The sequence below is a fragment of the Urocitellus parryii genome, chromosome 4, assembly GCF_045843805.1.
Source record: "Urocitellus parryii isolate mUroPar1 chromosome 4, mUroPar1.hap1, whole genome shotgun sequence".
Lineage (NCBI taxonomy): Eukaryota > Metazoa > Chordata > Mammalia > Rodentia > Sciuridae > Urocitellus > Urocitellus parryii.
The window spans coordinates 47,924,503-47,943,882 of NC_135534.1; the positions used below are offsets into that span (position 1 = coordinate 47,924,503).

At 36.3% G+C, this 19,380-nt stretch overlaps 1 protein-coding gene across 21 annotated transcripts in view; it reads left to right on the plus strand.

Moving 5' to 3' along the window:
* The window catches only part of Sox6 (SRY-box transcription factor 6), a 570,577-nt gene that overhangs the window by 533,690 nt on the left and 17,507 nt on the right, over positions 1-19,380 (plus strand). For 15 of the 21 annotated variants that reach the window (XM_077798166.1, XM_026399004.2, XM_077798165.1 and 12 more), the window contains one exon: positions 17,351-17,584. In XM_077798166.1, the coding sequence (XP_077654292.1) occupies positions 17,351-17,584 (234 nt within the window). The remainder of the gene's footprint in view (positions 1-17,350; positions 17,585-19,380) is intronic. The other 6 variants (XM_026399011.2, XM_077798167.1, XM_077798168.1 and 3 more) reach the window with 1 other exon arrangement.

The following is a 19,380-nucleotide window of genomic DNA, read 5'->3' on the forward strand; positions in this document are numbered from 1 at the left end:
ATGACTCATTCAAGGCAGCAGAGGCAAACTGCAGCCTAATCTGGGTGGGATTTAAACTCTATAACTGCTTGTACTTTGGAATGTAAAGGTCATTAAGTCAAGCCCACCAGAATATAGTGCTTCACATTGCAACACTTAGATTCTCCAATTTGGAATAAAGAAGAGAGGTCATGAAATCTGCAATTCTAGTTAAGAAATCCCTTCTCATATCTCTGACAAGTGGTCACTTCACTTCTGTTCAAATGTCTCCAGTAGTCTAATGACAAGAACCCTATTTCTTCTACAGATGCTTTTTCTAATTCTCTTAGGTCTTTGTTGGTCAAATTTATGGTCAAACTTGTCTCTTATTTCCTTGTAACATCTATCCCTTTGCTCCTTCAGATATTTTCTCAAGAACTAGAAGACTTGAATTCTAGTTGTTCCATCCTAGGCAAGGCATTTCCTTTTCCTCAATTTTCTCATGTATGGGTGAGGAAATTGATATAGATGTTTCCTAGTTGATATATTTTTTTAACTCTAATTCATATAATTGAACTCATTGACCTTGAAGGCAACTAGAATTTAGCAAGTATCAATTAGGGACCTCATGTAGTCTTCTAAAAAAATGCAGTTATTGTAGAAATATACCAGAGAGGACACGCTTTGACCAAGAAGATATACAACTACTAGGGCATATATCAGGAATAAAAGCTGAGGAAGAATACATAGTAAAAGAAAAGTCCCCAGTAAATCACAGGGAGCATTAGCCAGAGCTGTGTGACAGGGATATGGATCCAGCCTTCCATGGCTATCTAAAATTGCATTTCTAGGCATCTCACAGAAGAAAATAGGCAAAGGAGTCTCTGCAGAACCAGCAGGTTGAGACTGAGGCTAGAATGGGTAGTAAGGGAGGCCCAAGACATGGTGAAAATGAGTAACAGCCACACAGGCTAGGTGGATAGGAGATAAGCAGAGTTCATGAAGCCCTTGGCTCTGGACTAACTCTGTTGTATGAGTATCACAAAAATGTATTTTACTGTGGATATAAACAGTTTTAGAGGATCCTGTGCACCAGTTTATATCAGCACTATATATAAAGTGCAGCGCTCTTAAACAAGCAAATAAACTTCTCTTAAAGAAATATATTTGCTGTGTCTTAAAAGCTCCCAAATAACTTTTAATGTTGGTAGAAAACAATTTCCATTGAACTCTCCAAGTGATGGATAGTCCTGATGGGGCAACAGAGTGAAATGTCAAGATTCTTGAATAACTCCATCCCCCTAATACTCCATAAAGGGAACTCAACCTGCTCTCATAGTTATTTCAGTGTGAAAGCCCAATCAAAGACCCAGCCTCCTTTTAGTAAGGAACCCAGCCCTGCCCAGTAGCTGGTTTCTCATTGGGTTGCGTTTTCTAATGAGGTGTCAATGGCCGTAGTGTAATCCAAAAATGATCTACTTTTCTAATGAAGTATCTATGCCCTGAGGGAGAAATGCCTGCCTGTGCCATTACTGAATCACACAAAAGTGATTCCCAACCCTACAGCCACTGAGTGACAAAGATTAATACCATCTACCATGGAAATTAGACTCTTAAGAACAGCTAGCATATGTTCCCAGTGGGACTACAAAATTAGTCTTTGCTTCCTCAGCAGTATGTATGTCTGTTTCACATAAATCAGCACATTAGAATAAACTCTGGTTGATAGAAGTCTGTCTACCATGTTTGGACTGACACTTAGAATGTGAACTTTGCCTAGGTCTCTTTCCCAGAATCCTCTCCTGGCAGCAAGAGCCACTTGGTTTTCCACATGCAGGCTGTAGAATTCAGCCTAATCTGAGGCTGGTGGGATTTGAAGAATATTAGGCCAATTCTGAATGCTCTCTAAATTCTCTCTGCTTCAGGTCAAGATTGGATTTGAGACCAACTTTTTTGCCTACTTGGCCCTTTCCTTTTATTAAGTTTTGAAAACTAATTTGTTCCAAATAGCCAATATCTATGCAGCCTTCCCTTATTTTCTGTTTGGCTCCCTATCTTTTGTTCTTTAACCAAGATATTCTCATGTTTCACTTTTTTCTTCTTCTAGATTCCTTGTCTATCCCAGTCTGCTTTCACCTATTATTTGTTGTCTATTTTTAAACTTTTTAGAGGTGGTTCTCTGTGAATGAAATCTCCAGTGCTCGGAACCAAGTCTTTCCAACCAGGATCTGTCTAAACTCAGGGCCTCACAATCTTGAGTTTTACCCACATGTTCAACCAGATATAATTTGATGTTTATTTTTTATATACACAATACTTTTATCGTCGTGGGAAAAAAAGATTGTAAAAAATTAGGACTACATTTTATTGTCCAAGAGTTAGTAACACAGCTTGAATTATAATGTTAGCATACATAGGAAGCAAAGCAATATGTTCATGGACATCATTAGAGAAACAGAAAAGAAAGAAGAAGCTGCAGTGCTTTGAGGACAGCAGCAATTCTAGAAGGCACTGATAGAAGTATGACTGGAAATAAGCCTAGAATTAGATAAGCCAAGAGAAGGGGAAGAGCATTCAGCTGAGAGAAAAATCCAGACAGACACAGAGACAATGAAGCACACAGGAAGCTCCAGGAGAGAGGTATCACATTTCTTGTCTTTGTGTTCTCCACCAAGCCCAGTGCAAAGCCTCATACAGACTTGCATTCAATAAATATTTGCTGAATCGAATATGTTCTAAAGATAGCTGGGTTCCATGTTGCATAGGGCCTTGAATGCCAGGCTGAGGAATTTAAACTTTGCCACCAAATAGACATTAACCTTTAATGATTAAAAATTGACCTAAATTCCAGAGGTTAATAATAACGGAAAAGCAGCAGTTAGGTTGGTCTTGGAGCTCCGTCAGTCTCTAAATTCCTCTGCTCTCTTTTGAACTTCTTTGCAGAGGGGATGCTCAGCTAGATGTCTTTCCATGTTACCACTTGAGAAAGCTGAGCAGGTGTTAGGTGGATTTTCATTCAAATCAAATTAAAAGTAACTTCTTTACTCCTGGATATATTACACACATAAGAATAATTTCCACTTTGTCTGCTGTGGCTGATTGATGCCTTACAGATCAGTCTAGTACCTGGGCCTCTCACTTGGGAGTGACTTTTTTTTTTTCAAAATTCTTTTTGTTCAGTGGGTACCTACACCTTAGACATGGTGCCCTGAGGTAGGTCATGGCATCAGATTCAAGAGACTGTATAAGGATAGATTGACATTTGCATTATACTGCAAACTGTTACATTTAGGAATAGGCCATGAAAAGTTAACTCTGAACTAAATCTTAATATCCCAAATCTCTAACTCCATCCATTTACCTGCAAATGCCCATGATTTTATTCTCTTCTATTGCTGAGTAATATTCCATTGTGTATATATGCCATATTTTTTATTCATTCATCTATTGAAGGGCATCTAGCAGAGAAGATAATGCTAAGTGAACTTAGCCAATCCCAAATAACCAAATGCTGAATGTTTTCTTTGATATAAGGAGGCTGATTCATAGTGGGCTAGAGAGGGGAGCATGGGAGGAATAGATGAACTCTAGAGAGGGGTTGGAAGAGAAGGGAGGGGGCATGGCGTTAGAAATGATGGTGGAATGCGGTGATCATTATTATCCAAAGTATATGTATGAAGACACAAATTGGTGTGAATATACTTTGTATACAACCAGAGATATGAAAAATTGTTTATGTATAATAAGAATTGAAATACATTCTGCTTTCATATATAAATTTTAAAAATATCCCAAATCTCAGCTCTGGAGAGCGTAATTTCATAAGCAATATATTAAAACATTGAAAATGTATACTAGTTGAATATAGTGATGCATGCATGTAATCCCAGTAGCTGAGGAGGCTGAGGCAGGAGGATTGCAAATTCAAAGACAGCCTCTGCAACTTAGCAAGGCCCTAAGCAACTTAGGAAGACCCTGTCTCAAAATAAAAAGTAAAAAGGGCTGGGGATGTAGCTCAGTGGTTAAGTGTCCCTGGGCTTAATCATCATATATATATTTTTTTCTAAAAATACAAATTAAAGCTGACGTGTGTGTGTGTGTGTGTGTGTGTGTGTTTATAATTTTCATGGCAGAGAAATCACTTCATGTTGCTTTAGAACCAGCTCACTATTCTGATGAAAAGTCAGTCCTTCACAAGGACAAAATACAATAGGATAGTAGCTACCCAATGCTGCACAGTTGCAGAGCTCTTAGCAGGGAGGAAAGGAAAACAACTTTAAAGTGTACTGAAACTTCCTTGCCCTTGATTTATTAGAGCTTCATAGTCAATAATCTTAATCCTTTGTCATTCCAGTGAGTTTTTTTAAAAAAGCTGATCTGTACGGGCTGGTGTTGTGGCTCAGCAGTGGAGTGCTTGCTTAGCACGTGCGGGGCCCTGGGTTCGATCTTGAGCATCACATAAAAATAAAATAAAGATATTGTGTCCAACTACAGCTAAAAAAAACATTTTAAAAAAAGATGATCTGTAAATTCACAGGATAGTGGTCTCTTCCTTTTTTCTGGCTCTGGCTAAGTACACAAATCTGGTTATTGGTCCTGCATAAGGAACTGGGGAGATGTGAGATGGTCTTTTTTGTTTGGGCCTTATGCATTTTCATTACATTTTAGTCTTTTTCATAGAGACCCTCATGAAATATATTTTTAGCTTTGGGGGCAGAAAAGAGGCTCTATTAAGGAGTAAATTGTACCATACAGCTAACTTGTGGGTTTTTAGAACAGAACATGAAGTGTCAGAAACATTATCCAGATATGAGGAAAGTCTAGGAAGGGGACAAATATCACCTAATCACCTGCCATGCTCTTGGTACTGTACTAAACAGTCTCCTATTTCTGTTGTCATTCCATTACTACTGCTACCATTAAAGGGGACTGCTGTTGGTGTGTGAATACTGGGTTTTAGTCACTATGTTAGAAATTTACATGTGTTCCCATTTATTCTTCAGGATGATATTGCAAAGTAAAAATTATTAACACTCTTTCATAGGGAGAAGAAACTATAGTTTAGAGAAATAATTTACCCAAGGTTACTTATCTAAGAAAGATCAAATCTATAATTCAAACTCAGATGTGTCTGAGTGCATAACAACTGAACCACTCTGCCTCCTGCTTTTCTCCAAGTAGAGCTGCCTGAACTGGTTGCCCTTTGTTGGAGTAGCTTTTCTATGGGTTTCATTAAAAAAAAAAAAAAAAAACATTAGAGTTTAATTAGAAATAGAAATTTGTGGAATTTTAAAAAAATCTTTCAAACCACACAAATATTAGGCACCTTCAATATTTTCACCAATTCAAAGGATGGAGAACTTTTGGTGTCCCATATGATTGGACTTAATGCCCCAAAATCCTGAGCCATCTCCTTTTAATACTATTTCCATATCCATAACTTAAAAATTAGCTTTTACTGGACCTATAAACTGCATCTCCCACTCTAATAAAAGACAGATTCCCTGGAACAAATGAAATGAAGAGGAGAAGCTGGTTAAATTAATTGCTAGGAGTTTTGTAGATAAATCTGGATTTCATTGAAAGAATTTGGCTGACAATTTTAGAAATTTGTGTTGATGGTAAGTGTGCAGTCTTGGGGATAGTTAAATGTAAGTTGCCAGTGTAATTTTGCCATATACTAATGTGAGACTTGGGAAGAGTTTGATCTCCCTAAACCTCATATTTTCTTCATCTGAAATGAGAAGTGTGGGCAGGGATCTTTAACCTCCTTCTCATGTTCAAATTCTCTAATTCTATGAGTGTTTTTCCCATTTTCTGCTATTCAAGGAAGTTCTCTTTGTATGCTTATTTGAATGCATGTGCATCAATTGTATATATTTATACATGCCCTACAATGTTAGAATAGTTTTCAGATTTACTATTCCCAAAAAGCTCAGACTTGTCTTACCATCCTACCAAGGTTTTTCTGGAAGTGGGGAGACTAGTTTCTCAGAATTGTGCAGGGTGGCAAGTCAGTAAAGGAAGTAAGATGAAAACCAATGATCTCTGAGTCTCAAACAACTATGGGTACGTTTTTCCTCTCTCCTTGCAAGACATTAACAGAATATAAGAAATAAAGTGAGACTTCATATAAAATCTGATTTCAGAAATTCCCAGGAGCTAATGGAATATGCAGACATCTGGGTCTCTGAAATTCTCCCTGTTGAAGATGTCTGCTGTTCTCTGCTGTCCCAATAAGCATTTCAGTATTTACCTTATGCCAGCCTATGTACTGGACCCTGGGGGTGCAGTTGTGGATGACTCTTTTGAGGTAAGCCGTCTAATGAATAATGTGGACCCATAAAACTGATAACTTGGATAAACAGGTAAAAATTAAGGTAGATATAAGCATAGGGTGCAACTGTGGGAGCCTAGAATTCTTGGTCTAACCTAGCAACCATGGAAAATATCTGTGGCTTACATAAGAATAGATAGATAATCCCGAAAGTGTTCAAGGTGGACAGTTCCAGGAAAAGAAAAAACTTGGACTCTTAGCATCAAAACACAGTGTGTAGAGAACCAGAAGTAGTATAGTGTTGTTAAACGAAATAGAGCAACCAGAGATGCTACTGGAGGCACAATAGTTAGGGGCCAGATCACATGGGCATTTAGGCAGCTATTGAAGAATTTAAATATAGGAGTCTCCCGGTCAGAATTGCATTTGTGGTGGCTGAAACTAGAAGGAGGTATTTAAATGCAAGCTAAAGGATTCAAATCTGGAAGAATACCAGCCAGCAGGTTAGATTCTATGATACTCCAACAGAGACAGGGAAGGCTAAGGTAATCAGTAAGTGTAGAAATGGAGAATGGGTTTAGTGGTATCTTTGTTAACTAGCTCTGAGATTTGCTTCACCTTGGTTTGTGCTTCTTCATGTGGAGTCAATGGTAGGAACTAGGGTTGGATGAAGACAGAAGCTGCAGAGCCACATGAATTATTTAGTCTACCAGCTTTTCACCAGCCTCTGTATTCTCCAAGGGCATCTTCTTGAACCTGAGACTGGTTCTCCTGAAATCTTAGAAAGTCAGAACCTGTTATTGTCTTATTTCATCCCCAGTGGTCTCTGGTTCAAGCTTAAATACTGCCTTTTTGCCTGGGCTCAACAGCTTGTGAGCCCTCCTCCTGTGCATACATACGGCAGATAGATAACAAGTAGAATAGTTGATGCTCTGTGCTACTTTCAGGTCATTAAAATAAAGAAGCACATAAGTTGTCCCAGCTGCCCTAGGATTCTATAGTTGAAACAAGATAAAGGACTCTGTTTAGCTATCTGTGTAAAGCAAATATAACTTGAGAATTAAAAAGAAAAAAAAAGTAAACACAGGCACTGAAACTTAAAGCAGGAGACTCTTGAAAACACAGACTGGCATATCACTGGTTAGAATTTCCTTCATTTTGCAAAGCCACGAGCCACATGCATCAGCTCACCACAAAGTCATTAAGCCTTTTTAAGCTCAGATGAAAAACATTAACAAATACCACAAAAGGCTTCAGTATAGCCCCTTTGTTCATTCACATATGGCACTTTATAACTCCTGCGCCACTCCGCTAGTGTGTTTGTTTAAGCTGCCTCCATCAGGCTGGTCCTGAAAGAACAAAAGACATCTTGAGCAATCCTAAGCAGGAAATGGGCTAATCTAAACATGGTTTGTGACACTTTAAGTAGAATAGAAAGCGGAGGGATTGATTAGTCATTAATGTCCAATTGGCTCCATATGGATGTTGCAATAATAAAGCCTTTTTCAGAGTAGTAGCAGAGTTATTGAATTAGAGGTTTATGTTTCCTCAGAGCTGACCTTAGGGAATTCCCTTTTGGTTCTTCTTGTTGATCTTTTAAAGAGAATGGAGTTTCTAATAGAAAAAAAAAAAAAAAAATAGAAAATTCCTGCGACCAAGGAATGCATTAATTTAGCATCATTTTAATCCCTGCTATAATTTCAGTCCTTACTGCTTTCTTTACATGCCATTGCATCTTTGGTGGGGCAGTATTTCAGAGACCAATTAGATAGTGGCATGAACTTCATAACTGGTAATGGGCTCCTCTAATGTGCTTAGCTGTGCAGGGAAGTGGCATCCTTAAAGAGGGAAAGTTATGTTCCAGACAAGAAATAGTGGACTCTGAATTTCAGTTCTTTCACAGCACTGAGTCACTATTGTAGCTTTGGGGTAGAGGAAGTGCACTAGGATGAAAGTGAAAAGACCCAAATTCCAGATCTGGCTCTGCTCCTTATTAGTATACCAGGAACTCATTACTTTAGGGGGAGATCTCATAATGGCTCTGAGCCTTGGTTTCCTTACCCGTAAAGTGGGTCAAATGATATCTACCTTCCTACTCACTTCAAAGGATTATAAAGGGGATCAAAATAATGTATTTAGTGAAAGCACTTTGCAAATATTATCTTATATAGAACGAACTATTTAGCACACCTGGTGTTCCTATCCTAGAAATTGACCTCTGGCCTAATGTATCATGAATGGCTCTTTGAAGAATTTCTTTGGTATTCTGATTAATGAAATAAATGTCTATTACCAAAGTGTCTAATGAAATTTTTTTTATGTGTATAGTATATGTCACAATCTATCTTTATAGTTTATCCAGTGACTTTCTTGTTATACACATGTTCAACAGTTGAAGTAAATAAAGACTTAAAAGAACATTTGGATGAAAACAGGATAATGAAAATTTACCTATGACCTTTCCCCACATTGGACAATTGAAGAAATCACATTTTAGTCAAAGTATCACCAGTAATTCCTTTTTTGTTCCTTTCTAAAACATTGGTCATTTTATCTATCATAGGTCATTCTTCCCCGCCCCCCATAGGTCACTCTTTGCTAACCTGTCTATCTAATGTTTTATAAGATAAAAAGAGCAAACCATACTCTTCAATCCTGGCAATCCCCTTTTCTCAGATGTGATGAACACATCACTTCCCTAATGATTAAGGCTCCTTCTCAGCCATGGAATGTTCTTTGCCCGCCAAGTAAACCAGTAGGATGGCCAAATCTCTCAATCTCTCTCTCTCTCTCTTTCTCTCTCTCCCTCCCACCTCCCCCCACTCTAATTTGCATTGCAGGCAGCCTTCTTATACTGAAAGTAAGTTAACATTCTGGCAGTAATCAGGAAAGAGAATTTAGCAAAGGGCTTCCACAGTCAGGACAGACAGCTGTCAGCCATTGCCGAACAGTGAATCAGACCTCCATCATATTAAGATAGATTTGGTGGGATAAACATGGTGAACAAATTTAAGTAATTTTAATACTCTACTTCTTTTCTAATTTCTTATATCCCCTTCTAAAATTTCTTCATATTCTACATTTTTGTTTCTAATGTAGTCATCATCATTTTCTCTATTAACTCAAATAAGGGACTATAAAATATATCATGTAACTCTTTCCAAATCCCACAGGAGAAAATCAACATTCTATTGATAGACTGAAGTAGTCTAAAAGAGTATGATTGTCAACAATTCTGTCAAGCAACCTGATAGTAATATCTATATCTTTTTTTTTAATCCATAAGCAATCAATTATAGCTTTTTCCCCCTCTTCTTAATACTTCTTTTTGGTAAATGAATCCATTTTTTGGTTCACAATGGTCTGAAAATGCCACATACTTCTCAGGTTTACAGAGAAAAGAACCTTTCAGAGAAAGCAATTTTGCTTGTTTGTTGGTTGATTGGTTTTATGTTTTATTTTATTTTATTTTATTTTGCTTTTTATTAACTAATAATTAAAACAGTTTTACTTTAAATAGTGTCCTGTTATATGCATGAACCACCATTTTTCTGTTTTCAAGTTATTTTCAATTCTTTTTATTATTAATAAAACAATGATATTCTTATTTAAGTCTATTTATGCATAGATTAATTCCATAAATCTATTTCTGTATTTCCCTGTGTTTTGGGTAAATACCCTAGGAGAGAAATTGCTGTCATATTTTACTTAGAAGAAACTGTTAGAAAATGATTATTCCATTTTACAATTCCACCACTGATATATCAAATTTCTAGTTGCTCACTGTCCTTGCCAAACGTTTAGCGTTTAAGCCATTCTAGTGCATGTGGAATGAAATCTCATTTGATTTTCATTTTCCTGATGATTAATGATATGGAATACCTTTCCATGTACCCACTGGCTCTTTTTTTTTCTATAAAGTATTCGTTCAAGCTCTTCTGTTCATTTAAAATTAGATTTTTATTCTTTTGTTGCTTTTTGTAGAAGTTCTTCATATGTTCTAGGTGAAAACTTTTGTGTGTATTGTGAACAGTTTTTCCTGTTCTTTGACATTTCATTTTCTTAACAAAGATTTTGATGAATGTTTTAATTTTGATGTAGTTCAATTTATCACTTTTTCTCATACATTTATTGCTTTGTATGCCATATCTGCAACTCTTTTTGCTCCGGAGTCACTCTAAAATATTGTCCTTTATATTTTTTAAGGAGTGTTTATAACTTTTGCTTTTAGTTTTAAGTCATGGTTTACATCAAATTATTCGTTCCTCCACCCCTACTTTTTTGTGGAACTGGCATTTAATGAACCCAGATGCTCTACCACTGCACTGAATCTCCAGCCCTTTTTATTTTTTGTTTTAAGACAGGGTCTAACTTGCCAGGTGAACTTTGAACTTGGTGATCCTCCTCTCCCAGTCTCCCAAATTGCTGAGATTACAGGTGCTCACCACTATGTCCAGCTTCAAATTAATTGCTTTGTGTAGCATGTGATGAACCAAGGTTTACTTTTTTCAATATATGTATCCAGTTGTCCTAGAACTGTGTGTTGGAGAGGCTATCATTTCTCATTTTAACAGCCTGGATCTTTATTAAGATATTTTGAATTCTGTTTCTTCAAGAATGCTTTGGCTGTTACTGCTTTGTGTTTTATATAAATTTTAAAATCAACTTGTCAATGTCTATAAAAATATACTTTTGGGATTATTATTGGGATTGAATTGAATCTATAAATTCAGTAAGAAATGATGCCTTAACAATATTGAGTCTTCTGATTCATGACCATGGCATATTCTTCCATTTATGTGGATCTTCCTTAATTCACAAATGTATTGTTTTTGGTGAAGGTGTCTTGAACACTTTTTGAGGAGGCTAAATGTATTCCTGCATATTTTATTTTGTGGTGGTGTTATGAATGAATGTAAATTTTAAAATATTTTAATTGTTTGTAGCTAGTGCATTGAAATATGATTGATTTGTTTTTTTATTTTATATTACAACACTATTAAATTCACTTTTTCTAGTAATTTTTTGTAGATTCCTTAGGAGTACATATGAACAGATAATATTATGGGCCTTTTTCCAATTTGTATACTTTTTCCTTTTAAATTGTTGGTTAGCAAGGGTGAATATTTTCCCTTGTTCTTCATCTTAAGGGAAGGCATTCAGTAGTTCCCTATTAAATATATTGTTATGTGTAGGTTTTCCTTAGATGCCCTTTAACAGAATGAGAAAGTTCTCTTCTATTACTAGTTTTCAGAGATTATTTATCATGAAAGTGTATTGAGTTTTGTCAAAACCGTTTTCCAAATCTGTGGCAGGCAGCGATCTGTTTTTTTCCTCCCATTTGTTCTGTTAGTATTAATGAATTGTACTCCCTGATTCAAATTTTAAACTCATCTTAGTTCCTGAGATAATTCCTGCTTGTTCATGGTGTACATATTACATATTCTAGATTCTGTTTGCTAATATTTTATGAAGAACCTTTGTACTCATGTTCCCCTCTCTATCAGGGTACGCTCCCTCATAAAATGAATGGCTAGTTCTTTCTGCCTCCACTCTCTGCATTTCACACCATCTTTTTGCCTCTTTCTTGAAATTTGCTAGTGACACCATTCAGGAATGGAGTTTTGAGTGGGAAGGTTCTTGGTCATAAATTCTATTTTTTATTATCTGATGATTCATATTTTCTATTTATTGAGTAAATTTCATTAGTTTGTCTTTTGAGGAATTTGTCCATTTCATCTGAGTTGTCAAATTTATTGGAATTAAGAATTCATAATATGCCTTATTATCGTTTTAATGTGAGTAGTACTGATGGTGAAATTCACTCTTTCATTCTGAATACTGATATTTTTTGTTTTTTCTCTTTGTCTTTGATCATTCTTAGAATGGGTTTGTCAGTCTTATTGATCTTTTCAAATTACTAACCCTTGGCTTTTTAAATTGTCTTTATTGTGTCTGTTTTCTATTTCATTGATTTTTTTTTTTTTTTGCTCTTTATCCATTCTGAAAATCTCTGACTTTAAATTTAATTATTTAACTTCATCACTATGTAATATAATTGTTGAATTTAATGGACTTGGTTTTTATAATTTGCAATTTTGTTTCTATTTGTTCCCTCAGTTTTTCATCTCTTTTTCTCCATTCCTGCCTTCCTTTGGGTAAATTGAATTCTTTTGAAGGATTCTGTTTGAATTATTCTACTGACTTTTAGCTACAGCTCTCTGTATCTTTTAAAATTGGTTTTTCTAAGAACTCACTACACATCCTTGAGTATCCCACAGTCAAACTTTTACCACTTCACATAAAATAGAACAAGTATAGAACTTTTACCACTTCACCTAAAATAAAATTAACAATTTACTGCCACTTACTACCTTTGTCCTTTAAGCTAATATGCTATTGTTGTCCCATATTATAGCTCTATATAGGTTGAAAGTCCCCAATACAATGTTTTGTTTTGCATTAAATAGTCTGGTATGTTTTAAAACACTAAACAATTAGTCATTTATTAATTAAATCTATTGAAGGAAAAAGTCACTTAGCTTTAAGATTTTCTTCCTTGTGGTATATCTGGTTTTTGTTGGACATTATTTCTACGTGTTCTGTAATAACTATGCTTTAATTTTTTACTTTGTATATTTCATTAACATATGTTAATTGTATGTGTTAGTGGGAGTCAGTGTTATATTTCCATACATATGTACAATGTGCATTAATCATCATCAACCACCTTTCTTCCACTCTAGTCATCTCTTGGCAGCATTCCCAACCCTAGAAATCACTTTTCTACTTTCAGGGTGACATTTCTTAGTTTCTACATATGAAAGAAGACTTGCAGTATTTTACATGTCTGGTTTTTATTTGTTTTTACACTTAATGATATCTCAAAAATGAATGAAACAGTATAAAATCTTACCTGATATTTAGAATTTTAGAGTGAATTATAATAGAAAGTGAACATTTGGGCTGTAGATATACAGATTAAGGCATACCTTTTGAAAACAGTTGATAGTATTCTATAGAATCTTCCTTATCTATTTAAAGGAGTTTCAAAAAATACTTAATTTCTATTCTTTAAATTTCTGAATTATTCAGCATATATAGTCATGTGCTGAAACAACAATTCCCTAACCAATTTCTTTCATGAAATGAATTTTAGGGAATTTAGGATGCTTTCTAAATGTTCTTTTGCCACACACAGTAGCATGCATCCCTGTAATCCCAGCGGTTCAGGAAGGCTGAGGCAGAAGGATCATGAGTTCAAAGCTAGCCTCAGCAAAAATGAGGCACTAAGCAACTCAGTAAGACCCTGTCTCTAAATAAAATACAACACAGAGCTGGGGATGTGGCTCAGTAGTCAAGTGCCCCTGAGTTTAATCCCCAGTACACACACACACACACACACACACACAAACACACACATATTCTTTTGTGACTGATACTTTTATAAAATTGTGAATGTGAGCTTCACTCAAACCTAAATTCTAAGTTCAAATAATAGATGAGTTGTCATCTTTCAATGAAAAATAAAGTAATATTGAGAGATGTTTTCTATCAATATATTTGGTCAAATAAATATTTGTTGCAAAGCATCTTTCTGCATAGTGCTCATTTGAATGCTTCCATAAATTCTATGGAAGTTGTACATCGCAGATTCCCTGCAAAAAGATAAAAGAAACCCTCAAAGTGTCTTTGTGGGGTATCTGTGGTTTACAATATTGCATTTCCTGCAATATTAATAAACTGAGGTATAAGTTCAGGAAAGGATAGAGGACATTTCCTCAGGATGTTAGTGGTAATTATTAAGGCAAGAGTAAGAGGCCAATTTTCATATGCAAAGTAGGTTTATTGCTGTTTTGCCCTGGCTGCCTAAGTAAGAAGGAGGGTGACATCATCAACATAGTTTTATAATCATAAGGTAGCCTTAGAATACCACATATTAAAAAGATAGGTAAGAAAGGAGGTGAAATTAGGAGGAGGGAGAGGAGAAAATACCCGGAAAAAATTGGTCCAGGTTAAGATTTTGCAAAGGGATCTGTGCACTGCAAATTTCTATCATTAAAAGACATGGTTCATCTCTGCTCAGATATCAAGTCCAATTCAAAAGTAGTTTCACACTTCAGTCTCCCTGAGTTAGTCTCTTCTCAAATCTTGATTTGTCTGCCACAACATTCCTAGTTTAGCTTAGGATGCCCCCATTTGTTTTTCAGTTCACTCCTTCAGGAAGAGAGAAGAGTTGACAAGAAGAGATGTTCACATATCTAAAGCATTTTCTATTTTTCCTTCTTCCTTCACATTTTTATACTATGCACTGTTTTTGAGTTTCTCCATTTTCTGAAGCATTTCTTATAAGTCCTTGAGATCCTCTGTGTTATGAATTCAGTGTTGTGTAGATAATATATACTGTGAGGGGAAGGGGAGAGGTCATTACAGAGCAGTTGGTGCATGTGGGACCTGAATTCTGTTCCTTGGGCAAGGGGAGGTAGTGTTTAGTAAAGAAAAGAGACAAAGAAACCTATGCTAAGACTGATATAGCATAAGAGGAAGAGAAATTTGGCATAGTCTGGGAGAATCGATAGTATGGAGTAGAGGATATAGAGCTCTCTCTGTACAAGCAGAATCTAAAAATTTACCATGATTTCTATCAGTCTTTAGAAGATTAAAAATTCCAATTTACAATGAAATACATACTTCAAATGAAGAAATAAATAGAAGCTGACTAGTTGGGTTTGCTAGAGGTAAAAGAGCTACAACAGCAAAAACAGATCTCAAATGTTAATCACCTGTGGCATAGTAGTTAACTTAGAATAATACTGAAATGTTTTTGCATCTGACATTCTCCACAAACCTGTCTCCTTTTATGTGTATGCATGCCAGTATATAAATTGCTGAATCCATGTCAGTTGTAAAGTAATGGCACTGAGGGCATCATAAATTACCATGGTGATCCTCAGGAGAAGACACTGTCGTATCTGAATGAGTATTTCACTTCCAGAGTAATGTATGCCTTCATCTGGCCCAGCAGTCAGCATATTGCCCTGTGTTGATGGATATTGTCAGCTGGAAGCTACACTACATTTCACTGCACAATAAACATGGCTGTCAAACCCATATAAAGTGAAATCAATTTATCCTGTATGGTCAGTGCATTTTAAATGAAATTAATGTACTGTGGGTATGGTGGCAAAAAGGTAGCATATTAGTTATGCATCTTGGGATCTGAGACTTTTCATGTAAGGCATCATTCTGTCTAGTAAGCCTAAAAGAAGGGCTGTTTATAAAAAATATGTTTATTTGTGCATGATTTTCAGAAAGTGGCCTCTCCACCCTCCTTCATGTTTAGGAAAAAAATCACAATATTAGCCAATTCCATCCTTTTATCCTGTCTTTTGTTTACAATAAATGATGAACATATTTGCCAAATAACAGTGTGCTTTAATGTTCTAATTTATTACTGGTTTTGACACCAACAAATTTATACTTAACCAAGGTATCTGGAAATAGAAGGACCAGAGATTGATTAGGTTGTGTTATTTCTATATAAGTTGGCTGAGCTGAAAGGATTTACTTTGTCCAGAAAACAGAAATGTGGGGTTTGCACCTACACTTTTGGGGGAAGGCTTTCCTGCTTATGCATAGAAGTATTGACATCAGTCCAACACTTTGTATCTTACTATTAGAAGTTCTCAGTGCATAGGGAGATAGGCAGTAATTGCCACATGACAAAGCATATATTGGTATGTCACACTGCAGGTGGGCAGAGGTTGGGATCGTGAAGATAAGCAAGAGCTTCATTCATTCATTACATTTATTAACTAAAATTCTATGTGCCAGATATTCCACTAGATCTAAGGAATACAGCAATGACAAGAGCCATCCCTTGCCCCCATCCTTAAGGAGCTTCCAATCTATTACATTACTAGAGTCAGCTTTTCAGAAATTACACCAGAAATTTAAATATAGTTTCATAGGTGTTAAAGAAATTCCATTAAACAACAGAAAAATATATCAGGACCCTTGAAATGAACACCTTTACTAGTCTACTACTTTTTCATAAGAATTGAAAACCACATATTTTTTCACTTAATATTTATTGTCTAGTATGTGAAGAATCCCAGGTATTCAAGAACAAGTGCAAGATAATCTCAAACTTCAGAGATCTCATGTTCCTAGGGATGGCATAGAAACATCGGAGGGACACAGTCACATAAACAATAACTACTTTGGGACATGGAGCTTGAAAACAAGAAGAAATGCACACTGCCTGGGAGCATCGTTGCAAATGCTGTTCTTTTAGCCTGAACACCCTTCTCATCTGTCTTTACTCCCCTCTCCTGCTTACCTGCAGATTCCATATCAGCCTTTGAGCCTCAGCAGGAGCATCACATCTCCTAGGAAGCAGTAGCTGACCATCCTGTATGCTTCTCCTTTGCACCTTGTTAACTCCAGTTTTGCAGCACTTACCACACTTTCTGGTATAAGTGCCTGCCTCCCCTCCAATTCTGAGCACCTTAAAAGCAGAAGCCACTTTATTTGCCTTTGTATCCCTAGCACCTGATGTAAAGCCTAACTCACAGGAATTGCTCAGTCATTATTTTTCCTTGAATCGATTCATTATGAAACATGCCAACATTTGAATAGGATTTGAAGGATGTGTGGGACTTAGCATGACAGACTAGGAGAAGCATGGTGCAGGCCAAGGGACAGTGCTGTGAAAAACAATTCTCTTTGGGGGGAATTTTGTTTGAGATGGCTGTGATTTTTGGCATGTGAAGCTAAAATGACAGGGAAGAGCCTGCTTTTGAAGGAAGGAATCACAGCAGGAAAGTTTGCTATAAAATAATGCCAGTCATTACTTGATCACCTGGAGTTGATTGTAGTAAATGTATCAGCTGTATGAAAATATGCAAAGTTAATTCTTTCCAGTGTCCCTTTGGGGCTACATAAGAAGGGCCTGAAGAATTATCATCTGAAAATGTCTTCTGCTCCCAAGAGATCACTTAGAAGAGACAGGCCCAGGGCTAGCATTGGAGCCAAGGCGACAATCTGTAATGTTACTTTATCTCTATAATAATTCTTTGCACCCATCTTGTTCTTCCTGCCCTGACATTACAGGAAGTAAAGCAATGAATGGCTCTGCAGCTAAACTACAGCAGTATTATTGTTGGCCAACAGGAGGTGCCACTGTGGCTGAAGCACGAGTCTACAGGGATGCCCGAGGCCGTGCCAGCAGTGAGCCACACATCAAGCGACCAATGAATGCATTCATGGTTTGGGCAAAGGATGAGAGGAGGAAAATCCTTCAGGCCTTCCCTGACATGCACAACTCCAACATTAGCAAAATCTTAGGTGAGTACAGGGGCACAGCTAATGCTGACCTTTCACCCCATGAGTGCTGCATGAGTGGAAAACAGGGGCAGAACTAGGCTCCCAAGGGGGACTGTGGCTGGAGAAGCCAGATGAAGTTTAGTCAGCTGCAATAGCAGCTTTTGTCATCATCTCCTCCTCCCCAGAACATGGCATTTAGGTTTGGGACTTACCGCATCTACCATAGCAGGTGGCTAAAAAACTGATTTTAAAGGCAGACCATAGTATCGTGTTAATATTGTGAATTTAGCAACTCATAAGAGGAGACTGCTAAACCAGAATCATGGGGACTAGATTTATCTCTTTATTCAATCTTTTTAAATTTGTAAGTTGCTATATAGCCTTGGAAATACTCACAGATCTTAGGTTTTCTGCTCTAGTATTCTTGAGTTCATGTGTCCCACTAAAAGAATTCATCCAGGACTAGGGTGAACCCCAAAATGGTGTGAAATTCATAGAGTACAGAACAGAGCCTCTAATGATAACTTTTAAACTTGTAAAATAAAACTACATTTATTTTAATAAGATATGACTAGTTCAAATTTCATAGCACTGTGCTGAATACATAGACCACAGGGCAGAGCCCCATTTTGTGGTAAATTGCCAGAGTGATTCTCCTGTTTCTCAGGATTAAACTCAAACCTTGTTCTCTTAGCATAAAGCTTGCCTAGCACAGATTATACAGTTTAGAATTATTGTGCTCAACATATTGAACATATTTTATCCAACATGCAGCATTACAGTCAACATGTTTCCTCTTTAAAAAGAAAAAACACAGAAGGCACTGTTCTACTTAAGCTGTCATAATGTGACAAAATCTCAAAGGGAGCTGTTTAAGAAGCTGAAAAACATTAGAGACTTAAACTGTGGTTTTAATTTTTTAAATGTTTTGTTCAGAGGCAATAAATATTTAACCTGAGTAAATATCAGTGATCTGGACATATACAAATACACATGTTTTGTTACTGTATAAATAATTTAACTAGATTCTGAGACATTTTGAGGCAGTGACCTCTGAGAAAATTTAAAACATACATAAGCTCAGATAGTGATGAAATGTTAAAATGCAGGTTTTTCTCTTTTTTTTAAATTTTGACTTCTGAATTTAAAGATGGATATTTAATGTCATTATAATTAAGTGGGATTTTTGCTGTTTCAGTGATTAATACTTAGAGATGTTGTTCTTTTTAATTTAAATATCCTCCAAACCAAAATGTTCCTAATGAGCAGACTTTTTTTTTTTTCAAATTAAAAGACATTCTAGAAAATGCCAGTGCTGCTTTGGCCTTATAATTTGATATCTGACGTTGAGATCTTCATATTTGTTTCCTGTTGGTTTAGTAGTAATGGTAGTAATGTGAGCGAGCTTTCAGATGGGTACAGACCCTCTCTGTTTCCACTTTGGCAGCTGTGGAGAATCTATATTATTAGTGTGTATTCTGTGAAAAAATTATTAGGAATACAGTAAGTATATTCATTAAAATGTAAACTTTTAAGCCCAGGCATTTCAAGAATACCAAGAATCCTCTGTTAACTGGGGCTTAAAGCTGCTGGGAGCCAGCAGAACAGAGAAAAACCTATCTGCATAGATGTTCTACACAACTTTTGCACAACAATCAGGAAAGAACAGGGATGGATGTGCTATTAAAGCAGACCAGGATATTGCTGGCTACGGAGAATATTTGTACAACTTTTCCATTTGTTTATGTATGAAAAATCTCCCCCAAAGAATAGCTAACATCTAGTCTGCACAGCTGTTACCGCTTTTTCACCAGCGA